The sequence below is a fragment of the Melanaphis sacchari genome, unplaced genomic scaffold (genome assembly GCF_002803265.2).
Source record: "Melanaphis sacchari strain LSU unplaced genomic scaffold, SCAv2.0 Contig262_pilon_pilon, whole genome shotgun sequence".
Taxonomy (NCBI): Eukaryota; Metazoa; Arthropoda; class Insecta; order Hemiptera; family Aphididae; genus Melanaphis; species Melanaphis sacchari.
In genome coordinates this window covers 33,894-57,449 of record NW_020271136.1, presented here as the reverse complement: position 1 = coordinate 57,449, position 23,556 = coordinate 33,894, and the positions used below count along the sequence as shown (strand labels likewise).

The window sequence follows — 23,556 nt, the reverse complement described above, 5'->3', positions numbered from 1 at the left end:
TATAATAACAATAATAATATAATACGGGCAATTCAAGCACATGGTGAATGATTATGGTGGCCTCGGCGAATAACTTTATCGTTGGAAATATATTTTTATTGTTGTACATGTATTCCACCGCGTAATAATATGATAGAATATATTATATCTACAACAGGGTTGTGGTTGGCGGCGGGTGGGATACCTATGTCCTATATATTGTACATGTACATACGACGGCTATTACTGTATATTGTTACTACTTTCGTATAAAATCAACTACACATAATAATATATAATATTGCTACACGCTGTATATGTTTATTATTTCTGATTATATAGGGTGCATAGGCTGTCAAAACGTCACACAATCTATAACCGCATCATCCGATTAGCCGCCAGAAAATATGTGGATTATCGTAATCTTTACATTTATTCAATTAGAACGTGTGATTTCAGTTTTTAAATCGTTGTGACTCTTGAATTGAGGCGTTAATAGTTTTCTAAACTTCGTAAATACTCTGTAATAATATTATAAACGTGCTTGAAATATTATGTATATTGTATATACAATAATGAAGGTCTAAACACCTTAAATTAATAATCATCCTTTATCCCTTCATTGTACATGTCCTATTTGCAATGCAATTTGTTGACTTTGACGCAGCCTGGAAACCTAACTATACATTTATTAATATATATATATTATATTTGTAAGATCGATGGGTTTTGCGTCCAGGAAACGGTAAATAAAAAAAATATATCGTCAAACAGCTAAAATAAAATGTGTACATATACATTACTCTTATCGTTTAAATTTGGTTGTTGTGCTTTCTAAAGTTTTCCCGTTTGTTTTCGTTCCACGGTTAGAGACTGAAACAGTATCCGCGACATAACAATAATTACAACGACATCACTTTTATAAACTTTTGTTGATTATTAGGCGCGCTCAGCGATCTCGGCTAGCCTGTGAAACCATCTACCAGAAGTGTATAATTTACGACATTTCCCTCTAAACTTCGCCCGAATGATAGTGCAGCACTATCTTGTCTATGTGTTTCAATCGATTTGTCTTTAGATTTATCGTTATAATATATCATAAGGATCGTCTCGAACGCGTATATTCTATGGATACGAAAACGTTGTAATTTGACGACAGCCGCGTGCGTAGATAGTTGGGTATGGGGCCAAAAATTATTTTTACTAATCAAAAACCAAAACACCCGAATTTATTGCATTATCCGCTCGTGTGCAACAATAACATTTGGAGGGCGTGCATAAATCATACACAATATATACTATACTTATGCATAGGGATATATTGCTGCGAGTTTTCGTTTTTGTTCATTGTTCACGAACATATCGTATAATACTTGGACGACTGTGGTATATGCAATACAATATGTAAGTTTTCGGTTTTCTTCTTTTGCAAATACTTTTATAGTAATAATAATAATTACTATTATTCGTAAACCGTATCGCCACACCAGCCAAGCGACCGTTTGTTTTCCCAAACTCCACCAGAAAAGTTTTCGTAAACGATAATGACTCCGTCACCGCCGTTATTCCTTTGCGGAACAAAAACGAATGTTTTTGAGGCTTTAGACCGATAAAACACAATATTCGAAATACTCTGCGTATAGCTACCTATACTACAGTCTACAGCAATGCTACGTTATCGCAATACGATGCAGTGTGTGCTATTATCTACACCGTCGCTATAAAATTTTAATAATATAATAATCATTGACGCAGAGAAGGAAAACCGACTGAAGACGAAACTTTAGGCCATGCAACCGCCGACTAAACCCTCTCGATTGTTATTCGTAATTATAATTATATCTATCATTATTATTATCGTAAAGAATCGGTATTATATTAAACTATTAACCTCGTATCATCGTTTTCACCATGATATTGTACACTCACGCGTTTACTCATGTTTTATGTGTATATATTATTATTATACCCAGTACAACCGTTCGTTCGTTCGTTAACAGTGTGTCTGTTTATAATAAAATCATATGCTCTTCTACTCGCCATAAATTTTAAAATTCATATTTTAATCTTACTATTTGAATACTTAATGAAAATCAATAATTTCACTTTTAAATATTTACACAAATCGGCAAAACAGTTGTACCAAATTTTTAGGAAACACGCAACATAATTTTTTTTTATATAATCTATAATATTATTAACTATGATAATATATGAAAATTCTATTACTATATTATTTAAATACCTGATTTCATTATTTCTACACTATATCTATGATATAATTTATTATAAATATAATTCTGCCATCATAGCTTTGTGATTATATTTATACGTATCATATTAAAATAATGTGGTACATAATATAATTACCTGTTAAAAATGTAGTTTTTGTATTGGCTAACCATGTAAACTATCGAATACTTAATATTATAATATCTTTCTATATATTTATAAGACGAGAATACAAGATCGATTATTATTATTACCCCTACTAGGTTTAATACTATTTTCGTAGATACATTTCCTTTTATATGTATACAGTATAGGCATTTTCGTTTCATGTACATATCTCAAACTACTCAAACTACATCAAACATATTCGCATAAATAATAATCTAAAATAAAAATAAAATAATAAGAAAAATAAAAATAAAAATAGATAAATTGAAAAAGTTATTTAAAGAGATAAAAAAAAAAAATTATTTGGGATGGTAATGAAATCATAATACCTGCAACATTAGATATTATGTGAATTGTCCAGATGTACATCCAAATGTTAATTTAGAATGAATTTTTTTTTTATTATTTACAATGAAAATTATATTTGGCCAAATTAGTTACTTTATTTTGGTTTATGATAGATATACTTAATATTTTAAATAAATTATCTGTTATAATTAATTATACAATAAAATATAGGATATATACGATACGGTATAATATGAAATTTTTTATAAAAACATTTACAGTTATTTTGTATTGAACTATGAATCATAAAAGATGATAAAAAAAACACTACATTATTATTATACGAAATTCATTGGAAAAAAAATCATTAAACAACATAAATTATATTATATTATTTTTATTATTAAAAAAAAAAAATAATAAACATTTATTATGTATTATTATTATTATAATTATTATCATTATAACATTATTGTATGATGATATTTTTATATTTACTGTAATGGGAAAAAATTGATCTACGAAATCCTACAAATTCAGATCTCATAAAACTCATATTCGAATATTTCCGCTATCTCTCTTTCCTTTTACTCTTTCTGCGCATATTTATACTTATATATTATACAATACAAGCCCATCAACCGTATAGACGCGATTTCGGATGTATTGTTCTCTTTCTATTTGTTCCGCGGAAATTGAAGCATGAGTATAATAAAATGATATCCGCATCTGCGTGCATGCGAATAATACACGTCGCCGGAATACGCAACGTTATTAATAATAGTTATAATTGTTATCGTAGTATACAAAGCTCTAGACTGTTTCGCGATCGTAAACATATAATAACGTCATATTAACGATAATAATAATAAAAATCATACTACTACTACAAATACGTGAATTGCGCTGAAAATTGGTTTTCTTTGAATAATTATTGATGTAAAATATACTCGCATATATTACGGATTCGTATATTATTATACTATAACCAAATTTTGTACACCACCGTTACAGTTATCGACTGTATTATTACATTTACAAAATAAACAGCCGGTTACAGATAAATCTTTTCGGACTTATCCACCAATCTTCTGTTTCCACCAACCCGCGTAAATCCATCACTACCTCTACCTATATTAATATTATGAGTACGATTTACAATATTTTCGTGATCTCCGAACTAGACCATTATATTATTGTTATGGAAAATATCGTTTAGATAAGTAATATTTCATGGTGATTTTCGGACATACTTTTTGATGGATGCATAATCGATGGGTTACTATCAGTACAAAGGGATTTCAGAATTGACCCGCCCTTATTTATCTATTAAATTATACCACAACCCCCGTAGCCACACTGCATTTTTAACACATTTCATGTGTAATTATATTTTTATCTTTTTGTCACAATCGTTGTATTATTTTGATTAAATCCAACTCACAAGCTAAAAACATTTTTTTCATACTCTATTTATACTGAATAACGTTGTTAACTAAAAATGCGCTCATTGAACAGGTGGTAAGGTGGGGGAGAGGACAAAGTGTGAAAACTCGACGCGTGCGAATAACCACACACCGTATTGGGGTTGTACGCATAATAATAATATATGTTATTATATTTATAACCTATAACGACTGAATATTTCTATCGCATACGAAATATTGCTACCGTGTAACTATACTGTTTTATTTATTTATTTATTTAATTTTTTTTACATACATAGTACGCGTACTCTTATTTGCAATCGATTTTAAACAATAATTCATTCGTAAACATTAACTGTCAATTTTTATATTTTTATGTACCTACGTATATGCAAAATATAATCGATTCTATAGTTGTTATGGCAGAAATAAAAACGCTATACGTCCCAATCTCCCACTCAACTGTAAATACAAATAATTGAGCTATGTACGGTGAAATCATAATATAATTTATATTTACGCACATAACGATTTATTCTCAGTATCATTACACAACGACGAAATACCTAATATCTACTTTCGATATTATTTTTTAAAAAACGTCGTACGTCGTCGTTAAATTCGTCCAACCAGCTCGAAGCTCGTACATAAATTGGTTAGATCTCGCTTTATTAATAATGTGTATCTCACGGGTTGGAAAATTAAATTGTATGCGCTTAATTATTCAAGAATAATCTGTAAAAATATTGCAAACGTTTATTTTTTTAATGAAAAAAATATTTAAATTAACGATAAATAAAATTAAAAAAATGTAAGCAAAAATAGTATCTACATCCCGTAGAGTTCAAAAAATGAAAACAGCAAATTCGTAAAACAAGCTTGGACGATGTAAAAAAACAATAAGGATATCACTTTGTTATATATATATATATATATATATATATTATGTAACTGGATCAGCCGTCGCCGCCGTGTAAATAATTTCGTTCACGCGCCTCGGAAATAGCGTACATATATAATATATACATATTGTATTATTGTAGTCGACGTTTGCGATGTTTTCCGACAAATTGGGTAGACGCGCTCTCGCTTATACACTCACGGCCCATCCACCACCCCTTCACGATGATCTGTGGAGGAAATTCATAATCTCGCGCAAGCAGAAGCTTTTGTTTTTATTGTTATTATTTTTTCTGCCAATATGTATATATATATATATATAAACACATATATGTTTATACTATATATAAATGGGTGTATATATAATATATATATATATACTATTTTATTCCTTTTTTTTCCGCCAGCATCGAAAAACCTTTGGCGAACTGTTGAGAGAGTGAAACAGAGATAGACAGAAAGAGACGTAACGAAGCGAACGGACAAAAAAAAAAAACCTCCAGTCAAATATAATAACATGAAGCAATTAACAAAATGGAATTGTTAAAAATTAATTATTTATTCGGATGGTTAGAGAGCCATCGGAGCGCAGCCAAAATTTGCAAAAAACGAGTTGGTCGGGCCAGTGGAGAGGTGGAGACCAAAAACGAAGTCGGTGAAAAAAAAATATGATGGAACTCCGACGGTTCTCTTAATCCGCATTTGAAATTATAATAATTTGCAATTAGTACTACTGCCGGTCGCGCAAAGTTGGTAATATAAATACAAGCTCGCGATTTTCGAACTGTACAAAAGGAGAAAAAAATGTATTTAATATTATACAATAAAGAAAAATATGACAGATAAATCTTATAACTCACTAAGCCGTTCTCTTGAAATAAAAACAGACGACGTCTCGCTATGCGTATAACTACGAGCGACGCGCATCTAATTGTCTACGTTAATAACTAATCGAACAACATAGCTATAATATTTTATTAATTGATAATTTTATTCGTTCTCTCTACCACCCACATAATAATGTTATTATTTCCAAGGATACTTATACTTTTACAATAAGAATTGAAAATGTTGAATGATATTATAGTGTTTACTTCAAGTATCTTGAAGAACATTGTTTCTAATATACAACATTTATGTTTTATTAATAAATGATTTTTAGTCGGGTTATTTTATCGTAAAAGCATTTAGTTATCAACTAATTAGATTTTTTTATCATCTCGTGAAAAAAGAAAGTACAAGTTACGATTAGACCATTACTCTTTAGTTTTTAATTATATTTATTAGCACGTTACTGTCACCATCGTGCGTCTTAAAATAATTAAAGATAACAGATATGGCTGATGTTATTCCAGTGGTTGATGTGTAAATAACAACCCCTTAAAATTTTTTATCTCCTACCTCGTAATTTATTTTACAAGCCATTTTGACCACTTTGTCTCTTTATATATTATAATTGTTATAACTTATAACTATGTATAAAGCAACCGAAATAGAGAGCTCAACAATTTCTTGATTTGTAGGATCTTGCAGGTAACTATTTTAGCACGTTGAAAAATTTTCATTTTTATTTTACAATCTTTTATATTGTCCACGCTGCTGTCATATCACGACGGAACGCTTCTTTTTTTTCTTAATTTTCTTTTTACTTCTTTTTAACTACAGGCGTTGAAAAAATAGTTTTTGCTCATCTTTCACCCACACGTATTATTTTTCTAGAATAATTCTTAGTGAGCAGCAGTAACATGACACTGGCGCGTCGTGAAAATTTAATCTCTTCATAAATATACTGCTTCTTTAAAATATATCGAATAGCATTGTATATCTACTGTCTTTTACATATTATTATTATTTATATTATTAACGTGATTTATACAATATATAATATACATATTTCAGTTATTTTTATCTGTATATTATAGCCTCACCTACAAGTCGATTCCAATATATATTAATAAACAACATTTACATTTCATTAATCCAGTGCCACAACTCGAACGTATAAACTACCAAAACAAATAAGTTTACTGCGTTAGTCCTAGAGGTATCCAAAATAAACGTGTTTTATCTGTGACAAAAATCCTTATTGTTAAAAAACATAAGCGAAACACGATTTCGTTAAAATCAAAACCCGAATTTGTTCGTCGTAATATGAATAATTCACTCGCGAGTGTTCACGTGAGATGCGAATTCGGCATCCCTCCGACGACACAGCGTGAAACGTTAAGAATTTTTAAAACGTGACCTCCGAAAACGTCGGCTGGGGAGACCTGCGAATGACTAGAATTAGTGAACGCTGTATCATTCTCGTTGTCGTTGTTGTTATTATTATTATTATTATGTACCGCCGCGCAGCTTGTAATATCAACGTAATTATTTTTCGCCACGTTGTTGTCGTCGTCGACACAGCAATTTGAATTTATATTGCGTTTTAAAGTATTTTGCGAAGGGATACGTACTGCAATGTGAATATATATATATATGTATAATATACATTATACACGTGCGCTTAATATCGAGTCACGAAACGATCGTTTTAAACTTGAGTCGCGACGTGTCCGGGGTAATATCGTTGATTCATGGTAGAAATAAACGTATAATTATTGTTAATGTATTATGTATTATGTATACTGCTGCAGTTACAACGCCAACGACTTTTTGTGGATAAAAAAAAAATTTGATCGTTTTTTTCGCATTCTGAAATTATAATACATTTTGCTATGATGCGGTTTTCGCGATGTTCTTGCAATACCTATGTATTATCATAATTATATCATAACATATTGACGATATTGTTGGGTAGTAACCGCTAAATCGTAACTAAGGGTGTCACCTAATAAGTAAATATAAACCGTTCCCCCCCTCACCCCTCTCTACGAAAAAAACTGTTAAAAGATATAACGTTATGGCTTTCAATTTCCACCCCAGCCGATTGAAGTCTATTGTTACACGCCCGTACTATGCTTTACGCGGCTTAAACGCATAATATACTACAATACAGCAGTTTATAGTCAAATAATTTGTTGGTTGCTTAGTGAGGCAAATATTAGTGACGAATTTTCATTAGTTAATCGATTGAATTATTATAAGTATAGGTATATATGATTATCAGCATTATAATAAATTAGGCTTTTTCCAACTTGAAACGAACACTAAATTCGATAGATGATATTATTATGAGATATTATATTATATTATATTATTACATTCAACGTCATCTGTGCAATATATTACTATGATATTTTGTGCTCGACTTCTGACCGAAAAGGTAGCATAACCTCATGTAGTACTTACGTATTTCATACCTATTGTTCACTGAAAAACCTGTGGGTAATACAACTTTCCGGGCAACGAAATAATTTACTTTATTACTTTTTCACTTGTTTACGTTATGCAATCATATTCCTCATAATACGCGCTTTATGCGGTACCTATATAACTACCAAAATATATTCTGCGTGTAGTGTTGCGGCCATAACCCAACACTGTGGCTGTAAATGTGCAGTATTTACGTAATATATAATATAATTTCATAGGATTGCATACGATTCGTAGATATGCGTAAATATTATACTATTGTTGCATACCTGCGTGCGGACGAGAGAGGGTGATAGTGATGGTTTCAGTGGAGGTGGAACGCGTTTTAATAATTACCATAATGGACCGTTCATGTGCGACGACCGCAGTGTATAGGTACTGCTCGGGTGGGCCCCCAGAAGAGGGTAAATTGTGGGAAGCTGTAAGGCCGTAAAGAAAGGATTACCACGCGACGGGTATACGTATACATCATTATGCACATATATATTATACGTATAAATACATGTATACTCGTTAAATGTATATGTATAACGTTGTGTGGCGTCGAGCTTTTCACCGTTCGCACGCCTTTATATCCGTTCGGGGCGGAAGGAGGATGACAAATGAACACGCACACACGCGAGTCGATTTATATTATTATTATTACGTTTGTTATTATAAACTTACACACACACTTACTCATTATACGCTTATAATGTATATTATTTATATATGACTAGGATTGTTGTACGACGGCAGCGGTGTATGCGGCCCCGTTGACCGCGCATAGAAGACGAACGTTCACTGCACGCCTCGCACTTCCGTTTTGCCGCCTATTTTTATTTTTCCATGTATATAACACATAATATAAATCGATATCGTTGTAAATAACAATAATAAAAAATAACAATGCCCGAGTTCTAGTTGGTAACCAAAGACATACGTCATAGCGGGCACATGCAGCGCGTATCACAATGTATTATGATATTATAATAATATGTAGCGCAGTTGTTATTATACACTAGTAAGGTGGATCTGCGGTCGCAAATCGGCTATTGTAAAATATAGTGGTGGTGGAAAACTGGAAACGACTATAATTTCACATTTCAACACTTATCACCTCCCTTTAAGTATAGCTTCGCGTAAATAGGTCTCAGCTTTTTCTTTTCTCTTTGTTTCGGTAGTTTAAAAAAAATAAAAAAACGAAACGTTTTATCGTGCTATGTTCGTATATATCTATATATATATATATAGATAAATCTATCTGTTCAACCCGATGCGTTTATCCCGGACGCAACGCGTGCCATGTAATATAGTTTATACATGTATAAATATATATATATATATATATATATATATATATATATATATATATAGACACGCGAACACATTACAACACACGTATATACACGCGTTTTCACAATACGACTACCGTAAAAATTCTTCCGGCACTTAACCCCCTCACCTCACGACCAAGTACAACCCACTCTCCAATGGCGTATATACGACACACGCACATTATAACACACACACACACACATCATATTCGTATATATTATATCATATGAAATACGTGCGTAATGGATTCGCCGCTCGAGCGGAATACGAAATTATTGTCTTCGACCCCTAATATGAAACTCGACGTACTGTGCGTAGCATTCGGTCTACGCAACACTACATACTATGACATATTGTGTAACGTCGCGATAATATTAATATTATGTTATCATAGATCGACGTGTTTAAAATCGTATAATACTATATTATGTGTTACGGTCTCAAATTTGAATACATATTATGCGAGCGAACGAGCGTTATAATAAAGGCCGTTTATATCATACTGCGAGGTATGAGAGAGAGGACGTACAGAGTAACGAATGACTATAACACCGCGAGCACGAATACCTATCTGTTATAAGTGGTGGACGAATGTAAAGATAGTGCATGTCCGTGGATACGTTCAGAAGTGTAGTTAATATTCATATTATTTTAAACTTGTTTGTTCTGTCGGTAGCTAATGCGTTTTTAATATTAACAAGTTCGTATTTCGTTGGTGATTTTTTTCTTTTTTTTAATCATTACTATGATTGTGATATATAATGTTCTATGTATTTTATATGGGTAATGGGTATTGTTTTATCAATATCAATTTTTTTTTTAAAAAAAAGCTCGACGGGACCGATCAGAAGGGTGCGATACAGTTTACTTGATTAATTCAGTTCGGCGCCTGATAAAATGCCTTGTTATATTTTTTTCAAGGCATTAAGTTTGATGAAGTTTTGTATGACATTTTTTTCATAGTCTTCGGGAGTTTTTCCTTATGTTTAAAAAAAGCAATCTATCCTTTTCACTAAGCACTAACTAGACACAACCACTGTGGCGGGTCTTTACTCTAATATACATTAAAACTTTCTGTGCATCCATTGTACCTAAAATAGTAATTGTAGAAAAAAATAATGTTTTAAAAAATTAAATTTCTCTATCCACAATGAGGCTAAATATTTTATGACATGTTTTTCAACAATTTTATTTAAAGTGTTTACATAAATACAAAACGAATTTTACCGTTTCCAACTAAACAAAAAAAATAAATAAAAATTTAACGTGTATAAAGATTATTAAATTTTTTAAAAGTTTAGTTAAATAAATTGTATACTGTCGCCTTCATCAAAAAGCTTTTATTCGAGGAAACCCTTATTTATATACGCATACATACACACATACACATAACACTCAAATACTGATTTTTTTTTTTGTTCAAAGCGTTTGACGTTTTTGTGCACTAAAAGTTTTTTATTTGATTATTGTGTTCGGCACATATTAGGTGTTTCTAAACAACTAATACTTTATTTTTTTGTTATTAATATTAGTATATTATACAATATGTACACATATTATACATTGTGTAAATCAATTTTTTTTTTTTATTAGATGTGCATATAAACAGTAAATATTAGTATTTTTGTCGTGTTTGTGTATTGTTATTATTTGGAAATTTAAATGTTTTATTCCACTCATACAATATAATGTGTATAAACGTCCTTACGTATATTATTACATTATAGATATGTATGTATTTGTATAATATTATTATTATATTATTTTTGTTTTGTTTTTGCAACCGAATGTTTTGTTGTTTTAGACGCGTGTTTTGTCATTTTTTATACATACGAGTATAAATATTATTAAAACAAGAGAACATTTCCTACATACCTATTATAATATCACTATAGGTGTAATATTACATGCACATATAAACTTTATAAAGACACAAACTTTCTTACTACCACATGTATGCAAGTACAAATCCACCTACTTACTATTTATTACAATAAAATATATTTTTATTTATATCACTACTTACACATTGCCTAGTCTAAAATTTAAAATCTATTCATAACTAGATTATACAGTTAATAACTTAAATTAAAATTATTAATTAGTTTTTGAAATATTTACATGAATTTTATCCAGTATACAGTAAAATTATTTAAAAAAAATATTTATTGACAAACACAAATATTGGTTGGGTACAAACGAGGTGAGTAAATGTTTACGCAATTTTATGGGTTGCCGTTAGGTTCTTATTTTTAGTGGGTATATTGACAAAGTGCTAAATAAATAAATATCTTTATGTACTCCTTTTTTTACAGCTAATTCGCATTTAAATATCGCTAATATTATAACGTTACGTGTGTCATTGCATTTGATCTCTGACTAAAGATCATATTATGATATTGACTCCAAACAATAATAATACAACCTCGACTTTCAGGTATCTACACAAATATAAGCAATATACGAGATCAGTTGATGGCTGACCTTTAATATAATGTATTAAATACGGTACATACACACAAACTGGCCATATTATTATTATTTTATACTTTTGTGTAAACACCACCCGGCGAAAATGTATGTACTTAATCGAGTATTACATAGCATTGCTGGTACATAAAATATAACGTCATTATTTTCAATTTTAAATCTACGTGTCATTTTCACGGTCTTGTTAAAATAATATGATACCTACGTCATATAATATATTCACAATAATAATAATATTATGATAAACGGTTCGAAACCTACAACGATATAGCTATATAATTAGATATTATATTAAATTTAATGTAATTTCAATAAAAATCCATACGTGTAGAGCGAGAGAAGAAGGATAAAATGTCATCAGGCTTTTTTTTTTGCATTTTTCATACATGAAAAGTGTACAGACATGTTCATTTTTTCGTTTACACCCCACAATAATACTCAGATAAAATTTAAATGACGTTAGTATAAACAATAATTGATGGATTACATGTTATATGATTATTTTTTAACTGACAATATCGTCAATCGCGTTTGAAATAATTATTAATACATACAATCATGTAAAAAACAACAAATATAATCCGTATAATAATTCATATTTTACAATAAAAATATCAAATAATAATAATTATTATTTACTACCTACTTATTTTTGTGTATAGCAATATATGAAATACTTAAGGTTAATTCGATACATATTAATATAAAAAGTATATTAATTTTCATCACAAACAATAACATATATAATGTAGACGACCATACAGTATACAAGTATCTCGTTAAAATTTTACGAAAGCACCAAAGTGTAATTTTTAGAAAGTCATCGTCTCCTCGTGTTATTGATAGACACGTCTTTTAGACATGTTTAATAAATAAAACAAACGAATTGTAAGCTTTTGTTTTTTTGCACAATACCCTAAACTCAATACTTATTTTTTTAGTCAATAATTTGCAGTGATTAGAGTGTCACATCAAAGAAGTGTTATCTTTATTTGTGACGAACTTATTATTTGTTTTTTTTTTTTTTATTATTATGCAACGATCGTTAGACATTATAATGACGCGTATGGAAAATGTCTAAGTAACGGAAAAAAAAAAACTTTAACTAAACAGTATTTATTTATTTATTTTTTGATCACGCTATAATATAATTTATTTTTGCTTGGCTTATCAGTGGCGGTTTGCTGTTTTCACCTATTTTCTTTCCTTGTTTTCTAAATATTTATATTACATAATGTAATATAATATAAAAATATTTTCATCGGCATTACGGTAATGAGTGCTTGTGTAGTTGTGTGTGTGTGCGTGATATCAGACGTGGTACCATGATATATTATAATATATATTATTTAATATATACTAATACGTATTATAATATTATTAAGTAAAATATGGTTGTCTGAAATCGAATTATCATTTTCTCGAATTTAATATTATGCAATTAAACAATAATAACGATAATAATACACACTTACACGTCTTAAACATCTATATTGTATATTAATATATTTTAATTTGGTTTTTTTATTAATTTTTTTCAATATCATTCATATAACTTTTGTACAAGCAGCAATTTTTTTCAGGTCCACTTTAGCATAATATTGAACATTTAATATATAAGTTATGATGAAATATTTAAATTTAGCTCAGATACACATACACATACAAGACGGCTGTCGTTATAATAACATTGTCGACATTACCGTACTTGTATAAAACACTTACTTACATAAAATATAAATAACAATAATGAGTTTACTCATAATTCAATCTCCTCATAGTTTAACATATTTCAAAAATGCTCGTTTTTTTCAAAGTTACAAAAATTAACAACAAAATGTTGTGCAGACAATAAAATGGATCATTCTGTACACGTGTATATAATGTATTATATTACAGTACGTGATTTAATTGAAAAATCATATGTTATATACGCACATCACAGGTAAATTATTATATTAAATGCATATAAAATCGGTGCACATTGAAAAAATGCAAAATAAGCATTTTAGTTCAAGTTACAATATATTACGAAGAACAATACTTAAAATACAGATTTAAAAATGAATCGACCGAAAAAAAATATTATTAACTTCAAACTTACTTTATCGCCTTGGTAGTTTTTAAATTTTCTGAACAATCATATACCTATGTTTGTTTGTGGAGTAAGTTTAAAAAATTCAAGAATAATAATTTAAAATGCTTTTGCCAAAATCAGGATCGTTGATAATTGCATGGTTGAATCTCGAATTTACAATGACTATTTTCTATTCAGATAGCATATCGGTATAACGGTCAACCAATAGCATTTTATTCAATTTTTATGCGAAGTAGCAGTCATTGCTTTTTCTGCGAAATTGTCCTCCCTCCCCATTTCGGTAAAATATCCCTAGTGAAAATTTACTGCTCAGTCACTAGTGAAATTTTACCGTGACTCGTGGAAAATATACTGAAAAATACAATATCAGCTAGTGATTTTGTAAAAAAAAAAAAATGTTGAGCAAAGAGTAAATATTCACTCAAATGATATTTTACCAGGGAGTCGGGGCTTACAGCACCACCAAACGACTCCGGTGCTGAATGAATGATTTTTCAATCGTACACGTCGTAAATATTATATTATTATATATTACAGTGCTGCAGTATATGGATCGTATGTATAGTATATTATTATATTGTACAGTATATGAGTCACGTGATTTGATCGGAAAATCGGCCTAAATGTTGTAATACTCAGATAATTCGTAATCGCCGTATTGATCGTTGTTATAATACCATCGAATTTCGATCAATATGTAAAAAAAAAAAAAATTCATAAAATCGTATGGACTTATATTGTTAAACGTTTCGCCCGATCTCCGCGACACGTCACATTAATAATAATATTGCATTCCGATCGAATCACGTGTTTTGATAACACGACGTTTTTATTTATACAATCTTATATTATGAAACGTATAGATATATAATATTATTAAATTTGTATAAAATAATAACGTATTGTGCAGCAGTAACAGCGTCGTTATATATCTTGAATTCGGTGTGTCGAGATATTTATATTATATTATTATCGTTGTCGTTGCTGTCATCATTATTATAATTATTATTATTATTATTATTGTTATCATTATTATTATTATTATTATTATTAATATCGTTATCATTATAAAAACACTAAACTTACTACTATTATACCTGATAACTATAAATTGTTGTATAATGTTTATCAAATGACCATACGTGTGTGTATTTTTCAAGTGATGAGCAATTACCACCATCAGGCAGCCGCGGTCGCCGCACAAGGTTTCGGGCCACCAGCGTCGCCGCACACCGGCGGCCCCGGCAACCCGCGGGCCGCCGCGTTTCCGCCGGCTACGTCGCCCGGCCCCGGCGCCCCGTCCACCATGGACATGTACAGCTCGAACCCGGCCGATTACGTGCAAGCAGCGTCACCGCAACCGTCCGCGTTCCCCGCGATCGCCGTCTCACGTGCGCCCATTAATTACAATCCTGTAGGTATATAGTCCGATTTGCGTAAGGGTTTGTAACGATATAAGATTTATTTTTATTATTTTTTTATTTTATTTTATTTAAAATTTTTTTTTCCTTTTTACATTTCTCTCTTACTACTGACGACAACACGACAACTACTACTTGTGTTTACCGCCCTATCACAATACTCGTGTGTACGTACAGAGAGTCGGACTGCGCTTTCCTCCACCATCCCCGCTCGCCACTATACCAGCAAAACGCAAATCAACTACGATACGTATTCGTCGGCGAATAAAACGCAGTGACTTTAAAATATTTCGCGGGGATAAAAAATATTAATGTACCGATACTACCGAATACTATTACTTATTCATACATCGCCGTTTAATTATTTGATAAGCCGTATGTAATTTATTTATTTTTAATGTGTAGCTCACTTCTTGATACCCTTTAAAAGTATATTATCTATTTTCGTTTTTTGCCGACGATGACGTGAATTCATCTCTCTCTCACTCTCTCTCTTTCTCCCTCTGAGCGCAGTCTCTTTTTTGTATGTTCATGTTACTATTATTACTTATAAACCACGACATTGTATTTTTTTTTTTTTTTTTTATATATTGTATCGACCGAAACTCTAATGACAAACTAACACACACACACACACACACACACACACACACACACACACACATATCCACATCTCCACTCGCACACATTTGCCTAAATGTATATTTTTGCGACATACATTGTGTAGCTGCTGCCGTGTGACCGCCGACGGGGATAGGTGTCTCGTAAAAACACCCGAAAATGGCCTAATGCAATAATTTTTGTTGTTATTATAATTATTATTATTACTATTATTACTATTATTATTATTATCATTATTATTATTATTATTATTATTATTATATGTGTGTGTGACGCTCTATATATTATAGACATCCCGCACGATTCGCACTTTCCTCAAACACATTTCCCGCCGCACGCCTTTAACTACCGTATTATTGTGTGTGATTATTTTGTAAATATAATATATTAAAACATGTTATAGGTAATAAATTGTAAAATATTAACTTTAAACTATGTATACGATCGCATATTTTATAGTTTTATCAATAGATTAGATTTTAGGTATACGTATAAGGTTAAAACCTAACCCAATACTGCGATAAAACTTCCGTGGACAACACTGCCCAGTGTATTCTTTTACGCACTCCGACAGACGACATGTTTTCACGCTTATTTTATCGTTAGTTTTTACAATTTTTAATTAATTAATATTTATTTATTTTTTGCTTTGCTCATCTTGTCGTCTAGATTGCATTTAATTCACAATATACACAACAACGTATTGTTAGTTTCGTCCAAACAGCGTTTTAAATTTTAGTAATTATTAGACTGTTGGTACCATTCAAACGCCACCTCACCTTTTGACAACGATAGTATGTACGTATAGTAAAATGTTTTTGGATAAAGATGCAATCATTTTTACAGCTTTATAGAGTTTATAATAAAATTATATACACATGACCTTTCCGATATTTATAAATAAAAACTACTAACTATTTATAATATAATAGAATAATCTTCTACTGGATGCTGAAAATATAATATAAAGTATACCGATTGGTTTGGTAGTCTACTGGTTTCGATCATATGTAATGAGCATATTAAGTCAATCGAACTTTTCGAACTGAAAATCATCCTTAAAATAATGTAATATTCATTTACTGATATCAAAATTTAAAATACCACGCTCCTTCTGATATCACCCTATTAAAAACTCAGCATACTTAAATCCCTTCATATTCTGAAGCAATACACACTTTCTCATATCCCACTTAGTCCACACATATATGTAATAAGCAACAAACTAAGGTCTCTACTACTCTTAACCCCTTCATCCTGTGGTAGATACATCAGAACGTATACGTTGATCATGTGTGAGCGCTCGTATTATATTTACTCGTGTCGGATTCCGCGCGCGCGATACATTATTCAACTTCCATCATCGCCGCCCTCGGTCGACGCGATAATTAATCACTTCACTGAGGGGTCGAGTAGTATTCCTGGTCTCCTCAGATCTTCCTAGTCTGCATCCCTTCCCCCGGGATTCTGAAATATTATAAATTAAAACACTGCTAGTAACGTATGTCGTCGTTGTCGTCGTTATGGCGTCTGCTCACCTGCAAACTTTCCGATGTATTTCGAATCGCGTCTCCGTGACAAACTACGAGTATTATAACTATTCACTTTTATTATATACCTGATACACCTGATTACTACTATCCACATTCGAGTTAATACAACTCCCTAAATACATTAATCTAAGTGTATAAAAATGCAACTTTTGAAGCAATACCAACCGATAATGTGTGCTAAAATTACAATACTTACTATATTTTCAAATAGTATTATTATGACACTTTCCCCTTCTAGACTCTCGTACTGGTATAATAATATACATTTGGTTCAACGATAACTTTTATTTTTTCCAATTCTTGTTACATTTTTATATTTAAAAATCAATATTCTATGCATTTAAAAAAAAATACTATTTCGATTACACGTCGTGTACGGTAAAAAAAATAATATATTATAAGCATTATTTTTTTTATATTTATGTTACAAGGCTCGAATATTATTCTTTTTTTCGACCATTATATACTTTAATAATAATATAATATGTGCGTACTCGTTGTATCACGTGTCGCTTTTCTATTTATAGCGCATTAACCCTGGAACAATTCTAGCCCGGACGTTACTAAGATTTGTTCTTGAAAACTTTACTTAAAAAAAAAAAAAAAAAATTAAAGAAAGATCTTCTACTTCTTATTGTAAAAATTCGTTGACGTTACAATAAATATTGTATCCGCCTAAAGTTTTACACAACCACTGGTCTGCATTGATAACACGTTAATAATAAAAAAAATTTAGATACTAGTCAAAACCATAATTTTTTTTTAATTCTATAAAGTGTACATTTATGGATTTTCAGTAGGTATAATCTGTTAATAGCTTTTTTTTAGCATGAAGCAATTTAAAAATATACCTAATATTTATGCATTTTAAAACAAAAAATTGACTTGGGGATATACAGTCATATAATATTTATAATTAATTACTTACTGTATTGTTATATAATAAAATCTTATTCAGTTTTAGCGACTTTTATATATATTTACTTTTTATTTATTTATTTTTATATGCATACATTTATTCATTAAATTTTTGATTAAACACTTTAATTATTTTCATATACATTATGATATTGTATAGGTTTTCTTATATATTATCAGTAAACATTGTTTAAATCTATAATTGAAAGACAATAAGGCCGTCTTTTTGTATTATTATATACTTGATCAACGAAGTAAAATGCTCCGCAGAGATAGGTTTTGTCTGAAGAAATGCATTTAATTTGTCGATTTTTTTTTTTTTTGCTGTAACGCCATTTGTTCTATTCTTCAGTTGCCGTATTAACTATACTAAAAAGTCTAAAATGAAATGTAGTGGACAGTTAAAATGCTTATAATTATCAATTACTCATTTCAAGTCAAAATATATTATATCTTAACTACATCTTAATTTATATCAGTTAAAAGGTATTTTTTCGATCATTATTTGTATTCAATACATACATAAATCAAATAATAATATATATTAATGCAAATTATGACTGTACTCTTATTCGTATTTATAATGTATGAATAAAACTAAATGACTTTTTATTGTTAGAAAAATTTTAATTAATAAATCATATATTATTATATACGTCTACTTACAAAAAAAAGACATTTTTCTGACACATAGTTAAAATTATCCCTCCCCTCTTCACTTATCGTTACTTCAAATATTATTAAGTCATCGTTATTATATATTACATGCACGATTATATAAACTGTATATTCGTATTCATATAAAAAAGTTGAATTAAAGATTTCCATTTAAAACAGATTTCGACATACTAAATATTTCGTTTTTTCTTTAAATATCACGTATAAAACTGTATTATTTTATATTGATATTATTATATAACTGTAACTGACATGCATCCAGACCAATGACAATATTTGATTGTATATATATATATATATATATATATATATATATATAAACTATATGTATGTATTTTAAATGAGGTGACAAACGTATATCCCCACCATAACCCAAAAGCATATCCAGTAAAAATAATAAAAACGTTTATATAATGGATTCATGAAGTAATTAATTTTGATTATAATTCGTTCAACGTCAAAATGACGTTATTTTAATAATAATTAACTACTCGACAATAAATGCAATTCACATATTGAAATTCGTTTATCGAGAACAGTGCGAGCTATTTCACTACATACCCATGTAGCAAAATTGCCTATACATTACGCCGACCAACAGATTTGAATATTATATTATTTTAACAAAAATATTGGTATTAACTTTTCAATAGCATTGTTTTATAAAAAAGAAATCATTCACCACCGCAGTGCGTTTTAGACATGGCCATTAATGGAATTTCCAATTTTTTTTTTCTGTTATATTATTCATTATATTTTTATACAAAACAATTTATTACAAACTATAAACATTTGTAGATGAAAAAAATAATTGTATTAAACAAATTAATGAAAATATTGACATAATGATTCAAAAATGTAATCTTTCAATTAACTTAAAAAAGCATTAATTGAAAATTATTTATTCTACGTTCCTTTAAGGTAAGGCTATACGCGCCTCATTTGACTAACCACACTCAAAGCCGTCACTGATCTAGACATTCACTGCAGGGAATATTAATAAACCATATATTATAACATCTTAGGCTTATAATATTTTATAAATTTTCGAACAACCGCCAATAACACATTATATTATTTTCAAGAGAAATTTCTGCGTTAAAGATCCGTATTTCAATTTGGATCGCATTATAAAACCGTTATTAATTATTATTAAACGCATGACTGGCAGCGACAAATGTGTATATTATGTACATATTACTCAAATCTGATGAAGCATGACAATAAAATATCTTTCAAACCGGAAAATCATCTCCCCTGATTCGAATTATAAGTAAATATTTTCTTATCTCAATAATCTATTCTAATTTTTTAAATACTGTCTGTAAAATCATATCGTCAAACCATCGTCATCGTTGTCATCGCCCATCTCTGTGACACCAAATAATCCTGATAATAAAAAATAATGTAAAATATAATTATAATTAAATATCGAACTAAACGTATATCTAGATTTACCTCAATTTATTGAGATGATAACATATTATCATCAAGGAAAATATATTTATAAAACATGATCATAAAAATTTTTATGTTAATCACGTATTCATATTGGTCAATTTTTTTTCTAAAATGTTTTTTATACGTCATGGGGATACTTGTGTTATAATTTAATATAATAAACTTTTTAAATAATTATTATCAATTAACTGTATAGATGAATCACTGCCAATGAGAACTATGAGAACTATATATCATATTGTTTCTCTAAACTGTAATTTTCTGAGTATTCTTCATGAGTTGTGTTGTTTTCTTGGTAAAAAAACTATATTACTTACATACTTTACTTTTATCATAAATTTACTGATCTCAACTACAGTTATTAAAAGATTTCCTATAAATTATAACTGTAATAATTTTAATTATTATTTAATTAATTTAATATAATATAGTATTGCAAGTTTGATAGACAAATAAATTGCAATTCATAACTAAAATAATTATATACACAAATCAAAAAACTATTTTTCTTTTACATTTGTAATAAATATAATGTATATTAGGTTAGGTACTATCAATTGAGATATAGGAAGCTATTATATATCAGATTTTATAGACATGACTATTTTATATTTAATTTAATATATATTTTAGTGGTCTAAAACTTTGAATAACTTTTAGTATCTATACATACTATTATTTTGCATATAAATGTTTAAACTCGATTGAAATCAGACGACTATGCTACCTATGCAACTAAATTGTTTAAGAATTTTGACTCATGGCGTTTGAATCGTATGAAATTATTGAACTCAAAAATTTTTAAATTACACGCTTTCTAAATATCGGATATGTAACTAAATCGTTTAGACTTTGTATTCGGATGAAGATTGTGTTCGGAGTTATCGTTAACTTAAAATTTAAGCGATACATTTTGGTGACATTATAGTATTATCATCGTTACGTGATCTATGTCGCAACATATTTTAAATGTCCATACTTAATCAAAAATTTAATATGTATAATAAGTTTTAGTCAAAACTTACCTCGGAAATTTCATGTAACTTCGCGTTGTCAGTCAGTCGTGTATATTTATTTGGCTTTAATTATCGATAATTCAATACATACGCATATACACACACATACACAGAAATACACAAAAATACTCCTCTTTTGTGAAAAGACATTTTTTTTTATTATTATAATTATTATTTTTTATTTAATTTTTACTAACCAGTATCATTTTTTTTTTTCAGGGGCCTTTGATTCCGGCCGCTTTTACCAATGGGTACCACTGAACAACGCTAGAGTCAATAAATTTCTTCCATCGTAAGGTCATTGTTATTCATTCATAAAAATCTCACCATCCTATCATTATATTTTTTTTTTTTTTAGTAAAAAAGAAATTATAACGTTTATTTGTATTGATTATCTATTTTAAGTTTTGTTTTTATTATTTATTACAGGTTGACCGATATTAGTCGCCCCTATACGTGTGATTGACTCAATAACTCACTACTATCACCAGAGATATATATATAAACGTCTCACTCACTCTCACTTACACCAAAGGTTTTCTTTCTCAATAATGCTATTAATAATAATCGTTTCTATATTATATAATAATTATAATGATTAAAAATTTGAAAAAAAACATGTTTTATTATATTAATAATGTTTATATTATGATAACAAATAAAAAAAATAATATATAAGATAATTACATTAAAGAAAAAAAAATATTATTATTATATTCGTTTTTTTTTTTAGGGTTTTTATTATTATATAAATGAAATTACCCAAAATATGTAAATTTAATAATATTAACTTAATACTTATATTATATAATAATAATAACTATACCTAAACTAATTATAATCTCTGAACGATAAATCAAACCAGGAAATCAGAAAAAAAATTGTCGCGTGTTGCTCATTGTAATTGTAAGGGCGCAGCCGTATAATAATTGTAGAATAAAATAAAACCAAGACCATCTATTAAGATCTCAAAACGAATCACACATACAATACTCAGGTAGTAGTAATAGCGAAGAATACTGTTGTAATATCAACTGCCGTCAAATAAACGAATGTTTCGGGAAACCGTCATAAAAATTATCATAACATTAATGCATATAATATTATGTACCTATGGTATGAACTAGATTAGGTATATTATATAGTAATATTAAAATCAAATTTTCACGATCAAGGAGTTTTGACTACTTAAATCAGATGCCATTCAACTGCTTTTACCAAATGCGGTTCGACACTCGACAATTCATCTTTCTATTTTTAAACTCTGTGTTAATAATATCGGATAGATCCATTGAGACGCGACTCTCGGCGACATTCGACGTTTTGTTGTTATTATTACCTCTTTACATTTTTATTGCCACAAAAACTGGTTCAAAACTACATTTATTATATCTGTATACATCTTTTATTTTTTCGTCCTATGCTATGAAAAAAATAACTATTAAAAATACGCGTAATATAATAGAAAACATTTGAAAACAAAAAATTTCATCGATTGAGCACACTTCTGAACGAAATAAACTATTTGTAAATTTAATTTTTAGGTTTATCATATTAAAAATATAATAATTATTATTAACTTATTTATTATTAATTTGCTATGATGATATATATTGGAAAATTATAATTACTTATCGAACCGACGGGTAAATGTTTTATTATTATAATGGT

At 29.3% G+C, this 23,556-nt stretch overlaps 1 protein-coding gene across 5 annotated transcripts in view; it reads left to right on the top strand.

The window, feature by feature from the left end:
• The window catches only part of LOC112595260 (RNA-binding protein Musashi homolog Rbp6-like), a 34,818-nt gene extending 12,321 nt beyond the window's left edge, over positions 1–22,497 (top strand). For 2 of the 5 annotated variants that reach the window (XM_025340399.1, XM_025340401.1), the window contains 3 exons: positions 15,378–15,635; positions 22,105–22,177; positions 22,315–22,497. In XM_025340399.1, the coding sequence (XP_025196184.1) occupies positions 15,378–15,635; positions 22,105–22,177; positions 22,315–22,351 (368 nt within the window). In that variant the 3' untranslated portion in view covers positions 22,352–22,497. Of the gene's footprint in view, positions 1–15,377; positions 15,636–22,104; positions 22,183–22,314 lie in introns of all 5 variants that reach the window. The other 3 variants (XM_025340400.1, XM_025340403.1, XM_025340402.1) reach the window with 3 other exon arrangements.
• The last annotated feature ends 1,059 nt before the right edge of the window (positions 22,498–23,556 follow it).